The sequence below is a fragment of the Rhinatrema bivittatum genome, chromosome 14 (assembly GCF_901001135.1).
Source record: "Rhinatrema bivittatum chromosome 14, aRhiBiv1.1, whole genome shotgun sequence".
NCBI classification, from domain to species: Eukaryota; Metazoa; Chordata; class Amphibia; order Gymnophiona; family Rhinatrematidae; genus Rhinatrema; species Rhinatrema bivittatum.
In genome coordinates, this window is record NC_042628.1 from 77400580 (window position 1) to 77422646 (window position 22067).

The following is a 22067-nucleotide window of genomic DNA, read 5'->3' on the forward strand; positions in this document are numbered from 1 at the left end:
CACACATTAGGAAAGGTGGAAAGAGGGCAAAACGATTACCGGCATGGTTAAAAGGGGAGATGAAAGAAGCTATTTTAGCCAAAAGATCTTCATTCAAAAATTGGAAGAAGGATCCAACAGAAGAAAATAGGATAATGTACAAACGTTGGCAAGTTAAATGTAAGACATTGATAAGACAGGCTAAGAGAGAATTTGAAAAGAAGTTGGCCGTAGAGGCACAAACTCACAGTAAAAACTTTTAAAAATATATCTGAAGCAGAAAGCCTGTGAGGGAGTCAGTTTGACCATTAGATGATTGAGGGGATAAAGGGGCACTTAGAGAAGATAAGACCATCGCAGAAAGATTTAATAATTTTTTTGCTTCGGTGTTTACTGAAGAGGATGTTGGGGAGGTACCCGAACTGGAGAAGGTTTTCATGGGTAATGATTCAGATGCACTGAATCAAATCACGGTGAACCTAGAAGATGTGGTAGACCTGATTGACAAACTGAAGAGTAGTAAATCACCTGGACCGGATGGTATACACCCCAGAGTTCTGAAGGAACTAAAAAATGAAATTTCAGACCATTAGTAAAAATTTGTAACCTATCATTAAAATCATCCATTGTACCTAAAGACTGGAGGATAGCAAATGTAACCCCAATATTTAAAAAGGGCTCCAGGGGCAATCCGGGAAACTACAGACCGGTTAGCCTGACTTCAGTGCCAGGAAAAATAATGGAAAGTGTTCTAAACATCAAAATCACAGAACATATAGAAAGACATGGTTTAATGGAACAAAGTCAGCATGGCTTTACCCAAGGCATGTCTTGCCTAACAAATCTGCTTTATTTTTTTGAAGGGGTTAATAAACATGTGGATAATGGTGAACTAGTAGATGTAGTGTATTTGAATTTTTGAGAAGGCGTTTGACAAAGTCCCTCATGAGAGGCTTCTAAGAAAACTTTAAAAAGTCATGGGATAGGAGGTGATGTCGTTTTGTGGATTACAAACTGGCTAAAAGACAAAAAGCAGAGAGTCGGATTAAATGGTCAATTTTCTCAGTGGAAAAGAGTAAACAGAGGAGTGCCTCAGGGATCTGTACTTGGACTGGTGCTTTTCAATATCTTTATAAATGATCTGGAAAGGAATACGAGTGGGGTTTTCAAATTTGTGGATGATACAAAATTATTCAGAGTAGTTAAATTAAAAGCAGATTGTGATAAATTAAAGGAGGACCTTGCGAGACTGGAAGATTGGGATCCAAATGACAGATGATATTTAATGTGGACAAGTGCAAAGTTTTGCATATAGGGAAAGATAACCCTTGCAGTAGTTTCATGATGTTAGGTTCCATATTAAGAGCTACCACCCGGGAAAAAGATCTAGGCATAATAGTGGATAATACTTTGAAATCATTGGCTCAGTGTGCTGCAGCAGTCAAAAAAGCAAACATAATGTTAGGAATTATTAGGAAGGGAATGGTTATTAAAACAGAAAATGTCATAATGCCTCTGTATCACTCCATGGTGAGACTGCACCTTGAATACTGTGTACAATTCTGGTTGCTGCATCTCAAAAAAGATATAGTCGCGATGGAGAAGGTACAGAGTAGGGAAACCAAAATGATAAAGGGAATGGAACAGCTCCCCTATGAGGAAAGGCTGAAGATATCTTGGAGAAGATACGGATGAGGGGGGATATGATAGAGGTCTTTAAGATCATGAGAGGTCTTGAACAAGTAGATGTGAATCGGTTATTTACTCTTCCGGATAATAGAAGGACTAGGGGGTACTCCATGAAGTTAGCATGTGGCACATTTAAGACTAATCGGAGAAAGTTCTTTTTCACTCAACGCACAATTAAACTCTGGAATTTGTTGCCAGAGGATGTGGTTAGTGCAGTTAGTGTAGCTGGGTTTAAAAAAGGATTGGATAAGTTCTTGGAGGAGGAGTCCATTAACGGCTATTAATCAAGTTTACTTAGGGAATAGCCACTGCTATTAATTGCATCAATAGCATGGGATCTTCTTGGTGTTTGGGTACTTGCCAGGTTCTTGTGGCCTGGTTTGGCCTCTGTTGGAAACAGGATGCTGGGCTTGAAGGACCCTTGGTCTGACCCAGTATGGCAATTTCTTATGTTCTTACCTGCTTGGGGGGGGGGGGGGGTTGCTTTTCAGAGGGTTTTTTTTCCTGCTAGCAAACTCCTGTTTAACTATAAAAATCGTTCTGAAAATTGCTCTCTATATGACTTATTAAGCTTCACACATTGCTTGGTTTGTCTCCATGTGGCCTGCAGACAGTTGCAGGACTCTGCAGAATCGATCAGATAATATGGCTTTCCATGCTTTGTGGCTCCTGACTGGTTGGCTGGTAGGAGAAGGATTGGAATTGGAAAGTTCCAGTTTCGTGGATATGGGCTCTCATCCCTTTTATATGGAAGAAAGATTAAAAATATCTTGATCAGTTACTATATCCTCTTTGATTTCAGGGTGGTGGCAATGGGGAAATTTCCATGGAAAGACTCCAACTACACAGGTTCCAGGTGAGCATTAAGTCATAAGATAGAAAAGGATGTATTAGCATCAGGAAGAAAACTTATTCTGCACACAAATAGTAGAGATCTTTCTTTTGTGTGCAATATGGAAGAGTAGCAAGGAACACCATGAGTGTGGCAAATCATAGAATGGAAAGAGTCACAGCTCGTGCACAGGCAGAAAGGACAAAGATGCAAGAAGTGGGCATACAATGGACACAAATTTAAACTTTGGTGAGTACATGAAAAAAATTCTACATAGCAACTACCACCTCAGTGCACCATTCATACAGACAGACACGCCAACTGAAAATAAGGTTCAAACTCTACACAAAATCTGCCAGAGTGGACAAGAGGGCTGTGCTATGAAAAAAATCCTAATAGATGTTGTTTGGCACCATCTTACAAAACACAGATGGTCCCTCTGGGTCCTTCAGTAGGCAATGATGCACCCTGGAGCCCACAAACTTCCTTTCCGGAATACCAGGAAAAAAGATATCCATCTCTGACACCTGCAACAACACTAGTAACCTTTCCAGGGTCCAAGTTAGTCTCATGATTGCAAGAAAAGAGAGAACACCATTTAAGTTAGAGAGAACATGATGAAGTAATATCACTGCTCACGTGTAGCTCACATTGGATCCATCACTAATGTGTAGAACCTGAAATTTCACACATACAATGATTTACAAAAATGCGAGACTTCTAATCAGAACTGTCGGGAGAACATTCCAGAGATATTCCTGCAGGTCCAAATATTATCTTGGGAAAATCAGCTAGAGGAAAGATGGTGGTTTTGGCAGGCCTGTCAGTCATGGCAGAGTCTCAGTCAAGCAATGAAGACTAGCACATGAGCCCTGAAAATTTATAATGTAAATGGATCATGTTCATTGGTGTTCACTTTATTTATCTACGAGTCATCCTATGCTCACTCTCATAGGAAGAGCGAGTGGCAGCAGTTTCTATTCTGGCTCCAGATATATCTACTACTACTTCAACGAATAGGAAAGCTTCCACTTTAATAGCACCACGTTAGCAATTCAAAAACCAAGGTAACCCCAAAATCAAGAAAAATCCCCAAATCAAGTAAAAAGCACTTTTAGCTAAGTCTTTTGAATATAGTTCCTCAGAACCTCCATTTTCTGTTATATTTGAATACATTATCCACTCCAGTTTGAATACTAGGCCCAGCAGGAATGGATACAGTTGAGCATTAAGCCACATTTAGAGAAAATATGGCATGCCAGTCATCCAAGCCATAGCAAAAGCACTTCTAATGAAAGATGAATACATTTTCTCATTGCATTACCTCTTGAGGTTATGATGGTTAACTGGGGGAAGCTCTGTGTCATTTGGTGATCTGCAAGCAATGGTTTCTTTTCAACATACTGACTGCAGTCTGCTTGAGCTGGTTAGCTGATCTTCACTGTTCCCCAAATTGTACACATTTTACTTGAGTAATAAAGGAGGGGACAAAAGACGAGTTTCATTTCAATGGCATGGCTCAATTAGCAGGTGTAAAAGTGTTTGGCAATTCAATAACATTTGTGCATATACCTCTTACGCTGTAGCAAATTGCATGCGTATTGATGAACTCCCTCCCCCGAATGTTACACAGCATGTTTTCCCTGTTAACACTACTTCCAATGCTGATACTGAGAGTATGCTCATACCCTCAGGGTTTATAAAAGAGCATATACTGTATGCATCTACATGCTATTTAAATGTGAATATGCTATTTTCACATGTGCAACCCACCTGTAACCCTTTGAAAATTCACTCATTTATTTTAATAGTGAAGTGACTGGCAGTAACAGTAACTGTTAGATTCTGAGTATTTCCTTTGCAATGTGTATCAGATGTAATTTCTATGAATAGCGAAACTCAATATTTTGAAATGTTTTGATTAATTATTCTTGACTGTATGAGATGAAGGGCTTGCTGAAGTTCACGCAGTGATCAAATCCACTCCTTTTGCCCTAAAACCAATGACAGGACTCCAAACTTCCCTTACATAATGTGGCCCTGTCAGTATCCCCACGGACGTTTTCCATGCATTCTAACATATTTATAATAGTGGGAATGGAATCAGATTAGGGTCTCTAGATTTTCAGACTAGGGGTCCAGTCACAACTCTATTAAATATGTTTTCATTATGATAACATATCTTTTTCTATTTTTAGAATCATTGGTACATAAATTCTTCTATTTCCTTCCATTTGGACGCCTTACAGGTTAGTATTAAGATAAATCTATGAAAAATATGGGCAGCCACCAAAAATGATTGTGAAGAAGCAATGCCGATGAAGGGTGGATAAGTTAGCTGACACTCAGACCCCTCAAGGTCACTATTATCTACTTCAGGAAGTTGCGCTTGCTGGAAGCCGGGTCTTCAGGACAGTGAACAATGGCGCTGTCCTGGCCCGCCCCTTCCATGAGGGCCGGCACTTATTCGCATACCGGGGTTTACGTATGGGGCGGGGCATCTTCCAATATTCGCCCAGTGCGTGCACACGCAAGGACCAGCCACACACACAAACACCGGGATTTACGTGCACTGGCGATTTAAAATCTACCCAAATATTGACAACATAAAAATGTTGCTTTTTCCACCTGCACGTTCAGATGCTTCTCTGCTGAGGAATAGGATAGCTTCAGCCTCTCTCCTTCTTTCTCTTCTGGCTCTTATCAGTAGGTGGGGGGGGAGGGGGGGTGACACTGAGCAGTTGGCTGCATCGCGGCAGTGGGATTTTGCCTTCTGCGGTTCCGGCCGTGCTGCACACTATCTCCCCCAGAGCGGGCAGTAATAAATATGCGATGCATTAACGCCTGCAGCACTACAGCCCCCAACTTTGCCTAAACCCCACCCTAACTCCTCTCTTTTCCATTATTTGAATTTTGAAATCACAAGCAGCAGTTATCGCGATTTGATGAATGACCCTGTAAGTTTGTACCTGAGGAAATCTAGAGTGAAGTGACTTGCCCAAGGTCACGAGGGATGGTGGAGGGATTTGAATCCTAGCTTCGCTGGTTTGCAGCCCCCTGCTCGAAATGATAGGCTCTGCCTAGGTGACTGCCTGGTTTGGAGTCTCCTGTTCCTTTCACCTACAGCATCTTTTCTTTGGCTCAAATGCTACACGCACACCTTACACTAACCATTATGTCAGATGACCTCTGAGATTACTTCTAATGTTGTCCATGGGAGTCACATTATACAGAAGGTTTCCTTTTTTATCTTAGACAAAACAGCAAGACTCACACAAGTAAGAGAAAGAGCTCTATCCTTGGTAGGACCCAAACTTTGGAAGACCATGCCAACGGAGTTGAGACTACAAAGCAACAACAAAACCTTTAGAAAAAATCTAAAAACCTGGCTTTTTAAACTAGCTTATCAAAAAGAGAAAGGAGAATAGTACTCAAGGGAAAGCAGGTACAAACAATTGAACAACAAACACATAACCAAAATCAATATGTGTGTAATTTTTAATCAGATTAAGTCTCATTTTCTTTTAAAGCTCAGCAAAAAGGGCAAAAGTACAATGATAAAGGTAATCTAGTAACCTAAACTGTTACAATGAGAATTGGACATGACTCATCACACTTACCAATTAATATTATTTACAAACTATGTTACCGATCCTTAAATGGCACCTATGTAACTTAAGATACATTAGCTTCATTTTTATGTGCCTTAATGTAAACCGTTGTGATGGTTCCCACCAAACGACGGTATAGAAAAATGTTAAATAAATAAATAAATAAATTTCCTCCTTGCATTTGCATGCTTGGTAGTGCGTTCAGTGGGAAGGCTCTGTTGTTAGTAGGGATGTGAATCGTTTTCCATATCGTCTTAACGATAGAAATCGTGTGGCAGGGCAAGAAAATCGTCTTAGGCACGATTTTTTAGTTAAAAAATCGTTAAAAATCGTTTTTTCCGATTAGTGCGCACTAACTCGAGTTAGTGCGCACTAACGGGAGTTAGTGCGCACTAACTGGGAGTTAGTGCGCACTAACTGAAAATGATACAATTTGACACTTTTCAGGTCAGTTAAGGTCAGTTTAGGAATGAATATGTATTCCTATTGGCTGCCCTCTTATTTATTCATGTTACCAAGTTTCCTACTGACAGTATATGGGGGATGGGAAATGGAAACAGTTGGTAGCTTGACAAAACAAGTAATGTGATCAGTCAATGTGACTAGAACTTGTGCCCTAACCCTGATACCAGGGGTATTGTGATCTTCCTGCACACAGTGCCCTATCCCTATTAATACCAGGAGTGTTGTGATCTTCCTGCACACAGTGCCCTATTCCTAATACCAGGGGTGTTGTGATCTTCCTGCACACAGTGCCCTATTCCTGATACTGGGGGTGTTGTGATCTTCCTGCACACAGTGCCCTATTCCTGATACCGGGGGTGTTGTGATCTTCTTGCACACATCCCGGTATCAGGGATAGGGCACTGCATGCAGGAAGATCACAACACTCCTGGTATTAATAGGGATAGGGCACTGCATGCAAGAAGATCACAACACCCCTGATATCAGGGATAGGGCACTGTGTGCAGGAAGATCACAATACCCCGGAGGAGTGAGGGTCAGGCAGCTCCCCCCTGTCTGTGAAGCCAGCCTCTCACTAGTAATGCAGGGAGGGAGCTGTCTCAGACTTCACCATCCTCCCCCCCCCCCTCACCCACACACCATTCACTAGCTGGGACATGGGGGAAGTCAGGAGTGAGGGTCAGGCAGCTCCCCCCTGTCTGTGAAGCCAGCCTCTCACTAGTAATGCAGGGAGGGAGCTGTCTCAGACTTCACCATCCACCCCCCCCCCCCTCACCCACACACCATTCACTAGCTGGGACATGGGGGAAGTCAGGAGTGAGGGACAGGCAGCTCCCCCCTGTCTGTGAAGCCAGCCTCTCACTAGTAATGCAGGGAGGGAGCTGTCTCAGACTTCACCATCCTCCCCCCCCCCTCACCCACACACCATTCACTAGCTGGGACATGGGGGAAGTCAGGAGTGAGGGTCAGGCAGCTCCCCCCTGTCTGTGAAGCCAGCCTCTCACTAGTAATGCAGGGAGGGAGCTGTCTCAGACTTCACCATCCTCCCCCCCCCTCACCCACACACCATTCACTAGCTGGGACATGGGGGAAGTCAGGAGTGAGGGTCAGGCAGCTCCCCCCTGTCTGTGAAGCCAGCCTCTCACTAGTAATGCAGGGAGGGAGCTGTCTCAGACTTCACCATCCACCCCCCCCCCCTCACCCACACACCATTCACTAGCTGGGACATGGGGGAAGTCAGGAGTGAGGGTCAGGCAGCTCCCCCCTGTCTGTGAAGCCAGCCTCTCACTAGTAATGCAGGGAGGGAGCTGTCTCAGACTTCACCACCCTCCCCCCCCCCCTCACCCACACACCATTCACTAGCTGGGACATGGGGGAAGTCAGGAGTGAGGGTCAGGCAGCTCCCTCCTGTCTGTGAAGCCAGCCTCTCACTAGTAATGCAGGGAGGGAGCTGTCTCAGACTTCACCATCCTCCCCCCCCCCCTCACCCACACACCATTCACTAGCTGGGACATGGGGGAAGTCAGGAGTGAGGGTCAGGCAGCTCCCCCCTGTCTGTGAAGCCAGCCTCTCACTAGTAATGCAGGGAGGGAGCTGTCTCAGACTTCACCATCCTCCCCCCCCCCTCACCCACACACCATTCACTAGCTGGGACATGGGGGAAGTCAGGAGTGAGGGTCAGGCAGCTCCCCCCTGTCTGTGTAGCCAGCCTCTCACTAGTAATGCAGGGAGGGAGCTGTCTCAGACTTCACCATCCTCCCCCCCCCCCCTCACCCACACACCATTCACTAGCTGGGACATGGGGGAAGTCAGGAGTGAGGGTCAGGCAGCTCCCCCCCTGTCTGTGAAGCCAACCTCTCACTAGTAATGCAGGGAGGGAGCTGTCTCAGACTTCACCATCCTCCCCCCCCCTCACCCACACACCATTCACTAGCTGGGAAATGGGGGAAGTCAGGAGTGAGGGTCAGGCAGCTCCCCCCTGTCTGTGAAGCCAGCCTCTCACTAGTAATGCAGGGAGGGAGCTGTCTCAGACTGGTATCAGGGTTAGGGCACTGTGTGCAGGAAGATCACAACACTCCTGGTATTAATAGGGATAGGGTACTGTAAGAGATGACTGTAGTAGATTGAATAAAGATCTGATGTTTCTGCTCTCCTCACACCAAACAAAAACAATACACAAGCAGAGAAGCCCTTCTTACAAAGCTGAGCTAGTGAGTTAAGTAGGAGGAAAAGTAAACATACTGGTGCCAGTGTGGCTACTTAAAAAATACACTTACCAACAATCAATTACATATATTTGAACTGTGTACAGTTCCAGCCAGGACCACCTTTCTAAAATGCACAGTGATTGGCAAATTCAACATGCACTAGCATTTCAGGTGCCTGCTAACAAAAATAATAAACAAACAAGTTCTAGTCAGGTGAGTGCTGATCATTACATTACTTTTTTTGTCAAGCTTCCAACTGTTTCCATTTCACATCCCCCCAACCATATTGGTAACATCAATAGATAAGAGCACAGCCAGCCAATAGGAATACATACATACATATTCATTCCTAAGTGACCTTTACTGACCTGGGAAGTGTGAACACTTTGTTTCATTTTCTGTTGGTGTTCGTTAGTTTCCAGTTCCATTTCCCATCCCCCCAACCATCACCTCAGTGGTAACCTTGGTAACATCAATAGATAAGAGGGCAGCCTGCCAATAGGAACACATATTCATTCCTAACTGACCTTCAGTGACCTGGAAAGTGTTTATTTGTATCATTTTCAGTTAGTGCGCACTAAATCGAGTTAGTGCGCACTAACGGGGAGTTAGTGCGCACTAACTCGAGTTAGTGCGCACTAACACGATTTAACGATTTTTAACGATAAATCGTTAGAATTTCTATTGTATCGTGTTCTATAACGATTTAAGACGATATAAACATTATCGGACGATAATTTTAATCGTTGAAAAACGATTCACATCCCTAGTTGTTAGTGCATATCACCTCCCTTGTCTGTATTTGGCTGGGCTAAGGAAGGAGTTAAATCCCTCTCCTCAGGTCCCACAGGGCAGAGTTTGTATGGGAGGGAGGGGAATTTGCAGGAGACTTGCAGAGTTCAGAAGAGCAATCACAGGCATAACCTCTTCCCCTTCCTTCTTCCTGTTGACTATTTCCCACTAGAACCTACATTTCTTAGCTATTACAATGTCAGATATGTTTATTTAAAGTTAATTATCCACTTTGCTTTCAAAACCAGGCTCAACATTCAGAATAAATGTGAAGATTCCAGCTGGAGAGAATGTAGGTAAGCATTAAATCATATTTATAGAAAGTATGGGCCAGCATCCAGGCTATAGCAGAAGAAATATGAAGGCATTTCAAATCAGACCATTTCTTGAAGTCAAGTTGTCTGTCCTGTCCCTTGCAAGTACCAAGCTCCTGTTTGCTATTTCATTATGATGAAGTATAATAGTTGCTGATTGCAATCTGATTGAACTTTTTGCCTGAGCAGGTCAGCAGGAGATTCCCCAAAGAAAAATGAAAATTCAAGATTCTAATTCTCGAGAATTTTAGAAATTCTCTCACTTTCTTTTTGTCAGACTGCATTTAGGAGAGAAAAAAGAGCATCTTACTCAGGAAGAATCCCAGATTTGAATCTTGGAATTAAGGAGTCAAAGAAAATAATTAGCATTCAACGTGCAGGGGCCTGAGTTTGCATACGGTTTATTTCAGATGAATTCATGTTTATGTAACCCTTACTGGGCGTGTTTAGTCTCAAGGGTACACAATCACATTTATAATATTCAGGGCTGCTCTTGCCAGCTGACTCCTTCCCAAGCTCGACTCCTGATCGCTGGGGGGAGGGGGGAATTCTTTCTATGGGGTGAGATTCTCGTCTGTGGCCCAGACAATGTGCTTGTAGCCATGGCATGTCCAGAAAGGAAATGCCGTGATTAACTGGGTGTTCACTAATAATTTACTGATTAGTTTAAGGCAAAATAAAGTCCATCTTTAGATACTTGTGCAGTTACAGTAGATTCTTGTACAGTTAAGAGTGTTTCACTGTGGGTAGGTTTCCCTTCCTTTAGCAAACTGGTGGAGCTTCCCATGGTGGTTTAAATTGTGTACTAAAAGCTCTCCCAGCAGTTTTTTCCTAGGTCAGGGGTCCCTTCCTCCTGCCTTACAGTCCAGCATCTTCCCAAACCCCCAGTCCTGTATTCTAGTCCCATGTTATTAGAAATCCAGATGGGGGTCTCCATGTTCTTACTTGATTCCTTTAGATCTTCTGAAAGGTGACTCCTCAGGTTGAAACGTCTGAGGGTGGGAACGTGCTGTCCCAGCCAAGTTCCCAGGGAAGAAGGGTGGCCAAAAAAATCTCACAACAAAAGAGTTAAACTTTCTTCTACAAAAACCTTTCTAGACTGGACTTCTACTGTCACAAGTGAATGGGCTCACTGGTCTTCCGTCAAGGAGTGAAAATTCCCAAAGGTTTCAGGCCAAAAAGATATCCTTCCTGCACCTAAATACCTAGAATCCACTGGCAGGATATGCACAGTGAGCTCCCCTCCAAAATCGAAACTGGTGAGGCAGAGAGGAAAAAAATGACATCTTGTCTCTCTGGTGTCTGCTCTGCACTCATTCTAACCACATCTCTTGCTGACAGAATGGCAGGAACAACCAATCCCAGCTCTCCTAGCTGGGAGGAAGGACACTGGCTGAGCCAGTGATTCCTTTCTGCCTGCTGAGTAGACTGACTACACTGACTCTTTCTTTCCTCTTCTTCTTTCTGGCTATTAATCAAGTTTACTTAGGTAATAGCCACTGTTATTAATTGCATCAGTAGCATGGGATCTTCTTAGTGTTTGGGTAATTGCCAGGTTCTTGTGGCCTGGTTTTGGCCTCTGTTGGAAACAGGATGCTGGGCTTGATGGACCCTTGGTCTGACCCAGTATAGGCATGTTCTTATGTTCTTATCCTCTTCGCCTTCTCTCCCTCCAGCACAAACCTAACCCTCCCATCTTACTTGGCACCTTCCCATCCCCTTACCACTGTTATTGTTCTGGAAGCATAGGCTGCCCACATTGCTGTCAGAATACTATTCTTTTATATATAGCTGGGTAAAGTTAAATTTATCCAGACATACCTGTATAAGTTTGAAACCTAACTAGCGACATTCAAAGAGAGCTGGTTAGCTTTCAAAATTATCTGAATAAATATACCTGGATAATATTATGCAAGAATATTCAGCAAGAAGTTTATCATGCTGAATATCCCTGATAATTTACCCAGCTAACATTAGCTGAATAGGTTATCTGTTTTCTAGGTTTCTTTTTTAATTAGCCTCCATGTGTCTTCACACTAATCACAAATCTCAAAATATGACCCCGTTTATATCTCTTGTGAGGCTGGATCTTCCTGGAAAAAGGAATCGGGATCTCTAAATTTGCAGATGCGGGCTTCAACTATTTTTAGATGTCAATAAGATTGATAAATTTGTCTGAAAGACATTAACAAATCTGCTTTGTTTTCAGAACAATGGCTATATAAACACTTTCAATTAAAGAAGGCAACTGGAGAGCAATCAAGTAAGTATTAAATCTTGATTATGGAAAATATGGTCATTCATCAGAACCTATTGCAAGAAGATAGTTTTCAAGGAAGGCGATATTGATTGAGTTCTCTAGGTAATGATAATGAGAATTAGATAATCTTCTGTTGTCAAATTGTGAGAGTTTTATGCAGCTGAATAAGTAGGTAATTCCTGAAAATAAATGAAAATTCAAGACTCTATTCCAGAAGAGTTTTGAAAACATATTATAAGTTTTTATGTTCATAAAGTAACTTGCATTTTAAAATTGCAGATATTTGATCAGCTGAATTCATTTAGGGGTAGATTTTAAAAGGTATGCGCGGGTGTCCATGTGGGCGCACTACCCGGCGTGCACACATGGACGCCCAATTTTATAACATGCACGCGCCAGTGCACGCCTGTTATAAAATCGGGGGTCAGCACAGGCAAGGGGTGCACCTTTCCCTACCTCCTAGCCTGACTTTCCTACCCATTTCCCTAGCCTTCCCGCCCCCTAACCCTAACCTAACCCCCTCAAATTTTTATTTTACCTGTTGCACCTGCCTGGAGGGATGCGCAAGTAGTGCGCGCCGGCACCCTGCAGGCAAATGGCTGCTGTGCCGAGGGCCTCTAGCTAAGCCCTGCCCCCCAGACCGCCCCTGGACCGCCCACTCTCCGCCTACTCCCCAATGCTCCGGGACATACGCTCGTGACCGGGACTTTTAAAATAGGCCCTGCACGGGTAAGGCTGGACATGCATGTAAACTTTTTAAAATCCGGGCCTTAGTGCTCTTTTGTTTGAGCATTGGAAATATAGGAGGACTGCACATATTGGGGCAGATTTTAACATACGTGCGTAACCCTTTAAAACCCCTCCTGCACGTGCTGAGCCTATTTTGCATGTATGTCCCCGGGCTTCAAAAAATGGGTGGGGAGGGGCTGGGCGTGGGCCGGAGACAGGCATAAATAATAAAACAGAGGTGGGGGGATTTAGATAGGGCTGGGGGGCCGGTTAGATAGGGGAAGGGAAGGGAAGGTTGGGGGGGTGGAAGGAAAGCTACTAAAACTATGCGGCTGTTGCCTGAACATCCAACCACCTAGATATGTGCTGGATGATACTCAGCCACCATCAGCCAGATGGAACTGACTTTCTGGGGAGTTATACCCTGCTGGTAGAAATCTGGTTGCACCATGGCTTGCAGTATATTGCCAGGCTTATTTCCATTTTCTGTCCTTTGTTTTATCCTTATCACTTTTTCCTTTTTGGTCTTGTGAGAGGGAGGGGTGGATTGTTTGCAACACTGCAACCTCCTAACCATGTTCCTACTATCTGTCTTAGAACATTTATTATTTATTTAAGTGTTTTTATATACTGATAACCGTATTCACATCCTTTTGGTTCACATAGAATGTAAAATAATGATAGAGAAAATACTTTGAACAATTTGGTTACATGTCAAACAGAGAAAGGTGAATAACTTTATATGAAGAGCGAACAGAACTGTTGATATAAGTTTATATGTAATGGGAACTATATACACTGTATGGATAAAAATTTGGTAACAAGGCCTGTTTAAAGTGAGGTATATATCATTGAAACTAGAAAAAGGTGCATAACGTTATATGCAGAGTGAATATAACTGTGGATATAGGCATATATATATTGTACACTCTATACAATATTTGGTTAAGTATTTTGGTAACAGGCATGCTTAAAGTGTGGTATATTTATTTATTTATTTATTATATGTAAACTTTTCTATACCGATATTAGTGGGGACATCATATCGGTTTACAGCAGAACTAAAGTATGGAAATTACAATGAACAGGAGAATGGGAGGGTATATATCATTAAAACTAGCGAGTAGATGGCTGTTGAAATAAAATAAAATATGTGTACAGGTATATAAGGCTTTGTGAGAAGGCATGTTCAGAGAGCAGTTTATAACTTTAAGGTAGAGCGTAGGTGGCTGGGGGTAATGGTAGGTATTATGGGTAGGCTAGCTTGAAAACCCAAGATTTCAGTTTTTTTTTAAATTTGTGTGTGCAGGGTTCAATGTGTAGGTCGGGAGGCATAGAGTTCCAGTTGATGGGTCCTGCTATTGAGAGCACTCTGTCCCTAGTGGAGGTTTGTTGTGTAGTTTTAGGGGCAGGGATGTGAAGGGTTCCTTTATAGGCAGATCTGGTTGGCCTGTTAGAGGTATTGAAGTGGAAAGAGTTATTTAGCCAGGTGATGTTCTGGTTGTTTAAGGTTTTGTGTATAAGGCAGAGTGTTTTGTGAAGAATTCTAGATGAGATCGGGAGCCAGTGTAGGTCTCTTAGGATGGGTGTGATGTGGTATTTTTTCCGGGTATTGGTGAGTATTCTGGCAGTGGCATTCTGTAATAACTGGAGGGGTTTGATGGTGGAGGCGGGGAGGCCTAGTAGGAGAGAATTACAGTAGTCAATCTTGGCGAAGTTTAAGGTTTGAAGAACGGTGCGGAAATCATGGGCATGTAGGAGAGACCCAATTTTCTTTAACACATGTTTAAAATAGCATTCCTTTAAAGTTGATTTTATGAATGCTTTAAGGTCATCTGGTTGTCAATGATAACACCCAGGTTGCGTACTTGTTGAGTAAGGGGGGTTGGGAGGGGTGATGTGCTAGTAAGTGTGGGGTAATGTGTGGTGGGATTGTGGGAAATAATAAGGAGTTCAGTTTTGTTGGTGTTGAGTGCCAAATGAATAAATAAATGTATTTATTTCAGTATATTACAATAAATTTCATATAGGTGCAGCTTCCTGCCCCATAGAGTGTGTAAGGTTGTAGGAGGAAAGAAAGTGATCTGCCCAAGGTTTGTCAGTAGAAGAAACAGGATTAGGACATTGGTTTTCTCATTTCTTCTCCATTACTCTATCCATTCTTCTTGCACAAGCCCTGTTTCAATGTTTGTTTGTAAGACCTCAAAAGCCATCACAAAATATGATTTTCCATCTTGAGTACGAGTCATCAAAAGCCTATTTGCAAGGAATTAAAAGGCTAAATATGTTTAATTTAAACATATTTATATACTTTGTTTTCAGCACTAAATCCATCTACAATATTCTTTCTGTTACCTCCAGATCAAGTGGTTACAGGTGAGTATGAAATCTTAAAGAAATTACGGACTGCCACCAAGCCATAACAAAGACATCATTGTCTCCTAATGAGAGCATTCGAATAAAAGAGAGGTCATAGAATCCAATTGAGTTCTTGCCAATGATTACCTCAAAGGGATTAATACCTTCTCTCGACTCCTATTATAGCTTTCCCTATTTATCTTAACATTTCACTGATAACACAGTATTGTCCTTCACTATGGTGGGGAGTGGGGTAGGATACTGGGGAGGGTGGGCTGCAATGCTGTTTGTTGTATGTGCTGTTCTGAAAAATGATATTCCTTCATTGCTTGGGGTGTATCAGTGTCCATGCATGCCGAGAATAGTTATGTTATTTTTTTATTATTAAAAATCGTTTGAACACAAAGTGTTTTGCAACCTTGAGATCATCAAATGCGATCATGCAGAAATCTCTTTCCTATCTGGTACACATTAGTATCTCATCCCAGTGAAAAACTGATTTTTTGGATTTATAAATTGAATGATATTATTTAATATGCTTAAAAAGATGGCACATAGATTCAGATAAAGCTTCTTTGGAAATGGAATGTTACAATTTATTTATTACTGGATTACCTGGATTTTTATCTTTTAGTAACTATGGGTTTCAAAGCATTCCACTTGCCATAAGCACCCACAGTTATTGCTAGGTACAGCTGAGGTCCTCTGCAGTTTCACGTTAATCTTTCTTGACTATGTAAAGGTTAAGTGATTTACTGATGCTCATACAGTGATTGTGTTTGTTTTTCTCATCACAGTAACAAAGAACAAATAAGGCCTACTCTATATCATTAGCAGGGTTTTCTATGCTGTGTGGTTCCTATAAGAAGCAGCAAACCAACAGATTGGAAGTATTGGGACCAATGTTATCTCTAAGTTGTGCAGGAACCCACGAACATCCATCTAACTGCTTAGTGTGCATCAGCTGAATTTTGAACTATGGGGGACCCTATTATCTTGTGGGAGCTGCTGGCCCCATGTTGCTTCAATTGTATGATGACTGCAGAATGCCCAGTGGTTAGATGGCTGTTGGTGGGTCCAAATACAGCTCAAAGGAAGCATTGATTGGATGGAAATTGGGAGTTTCCAGATTTGCAAACATATGCTCTAGTCATGTTTACATTGAAATATGATGCTAAATATTTCTTAATGTAATGTATAGACCTGTCAAGTAGCCAGGTCAAGCATAGTGTTTGTAATAAGAATATTTAAAAGGATATTTAAAATATTCTGAGTCTGTAAAGTGAAGTAGGAAGAGACCTGGCCAGGCCAGGTGAGAAGAAGAGAGTAAATCTAAGAGTCAAACAAAGAGAGGCAGAAGAGAGGCAGTAGCAAACAGCGGTCATGAATCATGAAAACAGGTGACTTTATGACTGGAAGCAAAAGATAGGGCAGGTCCAACCGAACTGCTATTACTACAACAGATCTTCCAAGTAGCAGTGTTATAGTGTAAATAAATCAGCAAAGGATGAAACCTGAGTAGCAGGAGCTATACTGGATCCAAATGGTAATTATAAATGAAGACTTATGCACAAGCAATTGAAGGGATAGCTATAGGGTAGAAGGCCAGTACAGAACTCTAAGTTACTGATTCACATGCAAGTGTTCTTTCCTCTTATTCAAACTAATAAATCTGCTTCACTTTCAGAATGGTGGCTATATAAGAATGCTTCTGATCTTCCCTCTCAGTTTGTAACTGGTGAGTTTGAAATAATATTGTTGCTAAATATGGACAACCACTGAGGCATATAGAAAATAATATACAAAATTTCTGCCCCCAAGAGAAATAGTTAGCCTTAAAAGCATTTATTAATTGACACCATCTTCAGAACATAGTATAAAGTACTGTCAAGTCAATAGCTCTGTTCTACCTAAACAGTAAACTAATAATCTTTCTATCCTTTGGATTAGAGGCTCATAGTTTCTCTTATTAAGGATGCATCGACTGAAGCCAACCCCTTTTTGACTCTCTCATCCTCTTCTTTTTCCCATTGGGAGAGATGAATAGAAGAGCAAAGGGAGTAGGGGGGAAGCAGCATAGAGGTGAAGAGAAAGAAGGGAAATGAGATGGAAGTGCCGAAATTGCAACAGTGTCATGATATGCCAGAGGGACACTTATAAACTATAAGCTTCTATATCCCTAAAGCTAAATTCCTACAATGGAATAAGCTTCTGATTTAGTATATTTACTAAGTTGTGATAAGCATTTAAGGCCAGATTTTTAATGGCCCGTGTGAATAAAACACAGGGGTTACGCGCACAGGAGCCAGGCCTCAGCAGATGGGTGGTCTGGGGGACAGGGCAGGGCTAGAGGCACCCGGTACAGTGGCCATTTGCCGCAGTGCTGGGGGATCACGCACTGGCAGGATGCCGGCGCGCATAACCTGCTCCTGTTCCTTTGCAGGAGGAAAAAGTAAGTTAAAAAATAGAGGGAGGGAGGAGGGATTAGGATAGGGTTAGGGGGTGGGTAGGATAGGGGAAGGGAGGTTAGGGTAGAGGGTAGGGAACTGGGGAAGCCCATTGCTGTGAAATTATACCCCCCCTTGCGTGTGCTGACCGGGATTTTATAACAGGTATAGCCAGTAGGGGTGGTCCTGGGGGAAGAGTTGGCTGCCTTTTACTGAGGGGTAGTTGGCTATCTTCTATGGAGGTGCTGGGAAGGGGGGGGGAGGAGACCTTTTTGAAAGGAGAGCCCTTTGGAAAGGAGTGGGATTTCAGGCATTTGTAAAATCTATTTTTTCACACTTTTTTGATTGCTGGGAAGTCTCTAGAGGAGGATGGGGGTGGCTGTGGGTCTCACCAAAGGATGAGGTTTTGACATGGTGGGAATGGGTGATTTTGGGTAGGTGCTGGCCCTTTAAGAAGATGATGATCCTGAGAAAAAGGGGTCCACCATCTCGGGATTTTTTTCTCCTGTTTGCCTGCAATTTGTTTCCCATGATGCTTTTCTGTGGAGTGGGAAAATACTATGAGCTATGGCAAAACACCGCAAGGAAGAGCTTGTGGTAATTTTACCCTCTCTGCGAATAAATACTGAGGCATAGTAAATGACCTCTTAGAAAGGAGGAACAGATGTAAGGACGATGAGAGAATAAGGAGGATAAGTTCCCCAAATCTTTTTGCAGCATTGTAATAAGTAGTAATGGAAGGAGGGAGGGAGGGGGCTGATGGAATGGAAAGGAGGTATCATGGCAGGGCACCATGGGAATATACTGGACTATGGTACCCCTTATCTATTCTGAGACCTTAGGGTATGGTTCCCCTTTCATGATCCATGGGGGAAGGATGTTTGAGCCTTCATCAAGACTGGTTACTGAGGCTGGTCATGCAGATGTCTTATCACCACCATCAATGTACATCTGCTACTGCTTGTGCTCCAACTGTTTCAATGTGGTATTCACTAAAGGCTTTACTCCCTTTAGAGAATAGCACATTAAATGTCCTTTGCTGGGATTGGTATCTTATTGATACTGTGGAATCCAACAATCTTGTAGCCAATAAGGTCTGTTTCGTGCAAGCAAATCTATGTATATGAGCTGTATGCAGGCTCCTGAGTGGTTTACATAGATATTGTTGATGTTAATGCATTTCCTGAACTGACAAAAAAAAAAAAAAGAAAACAACAACCCCCCAAAACAAACAAAAAAAGAGATAATCCAACCCGTCTATCCCACCAAGTGAGCTGCAAAACTTAGTCAGTGCTTCAGGGAGCCCCTCTGATCCCCTTCCCCCCTAAAGAAAGCTACAGGGCAAGGGCCTACCTAGCTAGGCTGAGCCAAGCCCAGCCAGGGTCTCCCCAGGCCCCTCAAACTTCCCTCTCAACCCCTTCCCCACAGAAAAATTTGCTAGGGCTGAAGATATTCTCCCCCCCTCCCCACTGTTCTCTTCCATGGGGGTTGATTTAGAAGAAGGGGACAGGAGTGATTCCTGTTTAGTCCTGCCCCATGTCAGCAGCCCCGAAGGCCACTAGCGCCATTTTTGAAAGGACTTGCAAAGGGTAAGAACAAACAGGCATTGCTCCTGCTTCTTTCTTCACGATTGACCCCCTGGGAAGGGGGTGGGTGGGAAAAGGGGAGGTCCCCGGCCCTTGCAAATTTTTCCTGGGGAACTAGAAGGGACCAGGAGAGGGTTTGCAAGATTCTAGCAGGGCCATGGATGGGCTCTGCTCAACTGACCTGGGTTGGTGCTGATCCCACTGCTTTCTGTAGGGGATATGGATGGGAGATTGGAAGGGTAGAGCTGGTGCTAGCATTTTTGCTTCCCTGTGCAACAATTACCATGCTGACATCACCCCCGTTCTCTCTTTTTTTCTTTTTAAGTTTTCAAATTATAATCAAAGAAATTCCTTTGTTACAGAACTATATGTAATTTAGAAATAAGATATAACATTAGCATAAGGAAAACAAATAATAAAAGAAGCCAAAAGAAAATGCTATCTTCCAAAACCGAGCAGTACAACTTAGAAGAGTAGCAAAGAAGAAAACGTGGGAGTATAAAAGAAAAGAAAACCCTAATCACAAGAACCGTCCATAACAGTTATAAAGTTGCAGCTAATAATACAAGGCCCATATTAATTACTAGACACTGGGGAAGAGGTTACATGTCTTCTAGCTTCCAAAAAAACTTTCAGTAGTCAGGCAGGAAAAAAAAATAAAACATTCAGTTCTGCGGCTTAACAACGCACTTGCAGGGTTAACGTAAAATGAAAGAAAAACCTAAAAATATGGTTTCCTGCCTTAAAGTTAGGAAGCCTTTCCTTCTAAATTGGGTAGCCTAAGCAAAGTCAGGAAAACTGTACACTGATCATAAAACTGAGAAGAAACATTTCTGTAATATCTTCACATTGCATTACTTAAAACAATAGAGAAAATAAAGGAAACCAATAAAGTACAATGATCAAAACCTCCAGTGAAGAATTCTCATGAAAGTTTGTCATTAGGAACTTGAGCTTCAACATTTTGAGAAGAAACAGATAACTAATTAGGGAGAAAATAACAAGTATTAACAGATGGCATTGACTCAGTTAAGAAGACTAAAACATCCTGAAAATATATCTTGAAAGTCACAAATAGTATTTCCCCTAAAACTTTTAGAAAGTTCAAAAAAAGTCTTATGTTATTTTCCAAGTACTCACCTCGTCTAGAGAGAGTATTACGATCTTTGATAGTGGAAGCATTACATTTCTGAAGAGATCCTTTCCTTTCCATTTTGGAGGCATTAAACAAGGAAACAGGTAAATAGAAAAAGTGGAATTGGAGCTGCAGAGCTTTATGACTTCAGCTATGCCGCCATGTTGCTCCCCAGTTCTATCTTTTTTTAAATACAGAATTGTTGTTGTTTTCCCAATAACCAACAGACACGAGAAACTGTCACTCACACTGTCTTAGACCCCTTTCCTGCTATCAGAAGCCCTGTGCCCTCCAATAATCCAAACTTTCAAAATTGACACCCCCCCCCCCCCGAACCTATCTTGTCCCATCCACAGGTCAAAAAAAGCCTAAATTGTGTAGAAGTGATCCCCAGGTGCTCCTGCGCCACCCTACCGGTACATAAAAATGGCATTGACTGAGCTCTATAGCATGCACTGCTGTGGTGCCATCCAGAAAATCCTGCAAAAAAAGACATTTGGAACTTATATGGAATGAGGTCTATTGTAATATTTGTAGGTGTGGGCTTTGCTCTCACATAGGCTTGGGTAAACTAAATGACAATAAGATATAGTAATCTTCCTGTACCAGAAAGGTACTAGCCTATCTATGAAAAAGCAACACTGCAGATATTGCATCAGGCCCTAAAATGCCTCCTATGTAGAACAACCCAGGCTTTGTAAATCCATACATAGAAAGTACATGCTGGCGGAATGCGCCAGTTCGGTCACAGATGCCAAACACAGACTTACCCTCATCACATACAGAATAAAGAAACCATAAAGTATAAATAGAAATGGATAGACAGAAATTGAACTGGAAACTGCAACAAGCCAGATCGTGTATGCAATGTAGCAATGGAAAAACAGAAGCATTCATCAAAAATCAAGAAATATAACCCAAGCACAATAAATAATGCTAATAAAAAGTATATTGACAAAGAGGTGACAAACAGAATAACATCCAATAATTAAGAATGCATATAAAATATTTATAATTTTTCTAAACAGCAATAAAATATTTTAAAATAGCAGAGACATCAAACACCCAATTATAAAAAACAAATAAGAATAGAAAAATCCCCCACACTCCATATCTGAAATAATTTGATATCCTGTCTTCTTGAGCTTATCATGAATTAGTGAAGATGGTACAAACTTTGTTCATGTGTGTACACACACACACACACACACACACACACACAATCCAAGCAGGCTCCCATACACACAAACAGACTTACACACACACACAGAATCCAAGCAGGCTCCCATACATACAAACAGACTCACACTCACACACACAGAATCCAAGTAGGTTCCCATACACACAAACAGACTCACACACACACACACACACACACACACAGAATACAAACAGGCTCCCATCACACAGACTCACACACACACACACACACACAGAATCCAAGCAGGCTCCCATACACATAACTAGACTCACACACACACACACACACAGAATCCAAGCAGGCTCCCATACATACAGACTCACACTCACACACACAGAATCCAAGTAGGCTCCCATACACACAAACACTCACACACACACACAGAATACAAACAGGCTCCCATCACACAGACTCACACACACACACACACACACACACACACACACACAGAATCCAAGCAGG

The 22067-nt window shown here is 42.3% G+C and overlaps 1 protein-coding gene across 1 annotated transcript in view; it reads left to right on the top strand.

Moving 5' to 3' along the window:
- Positions 1-22067, top strand: part of LOC115075937 (IgGFc-binding protein-like) — a 400171-nt gene that overhangs the window by 112190 nt on the left and 265914 nt on the right. Inside the window, exons 11-16 of the mRNA XM_029576916.1 lie at positions 2471-2524; positions 4699-4749; positions 9824-9871; positions 12099-12152; positions 15201-15254; positions 16924-16974. Coding sequence (XP_029432776.1) covers positions 2471-2524; positions 4699-4749; positions 9824-9871; positions 12099-12152; positions 15201-15254; positions 16924-16974 — 312 coding nt within the window. The remainder of the gene's footprint in view (positions 1-2470; positions 2525-4698; positions 4750-9823; positions 9872-12098; positions 12153-15200; positions 15255-16923; positions 16975-22067) is intronic.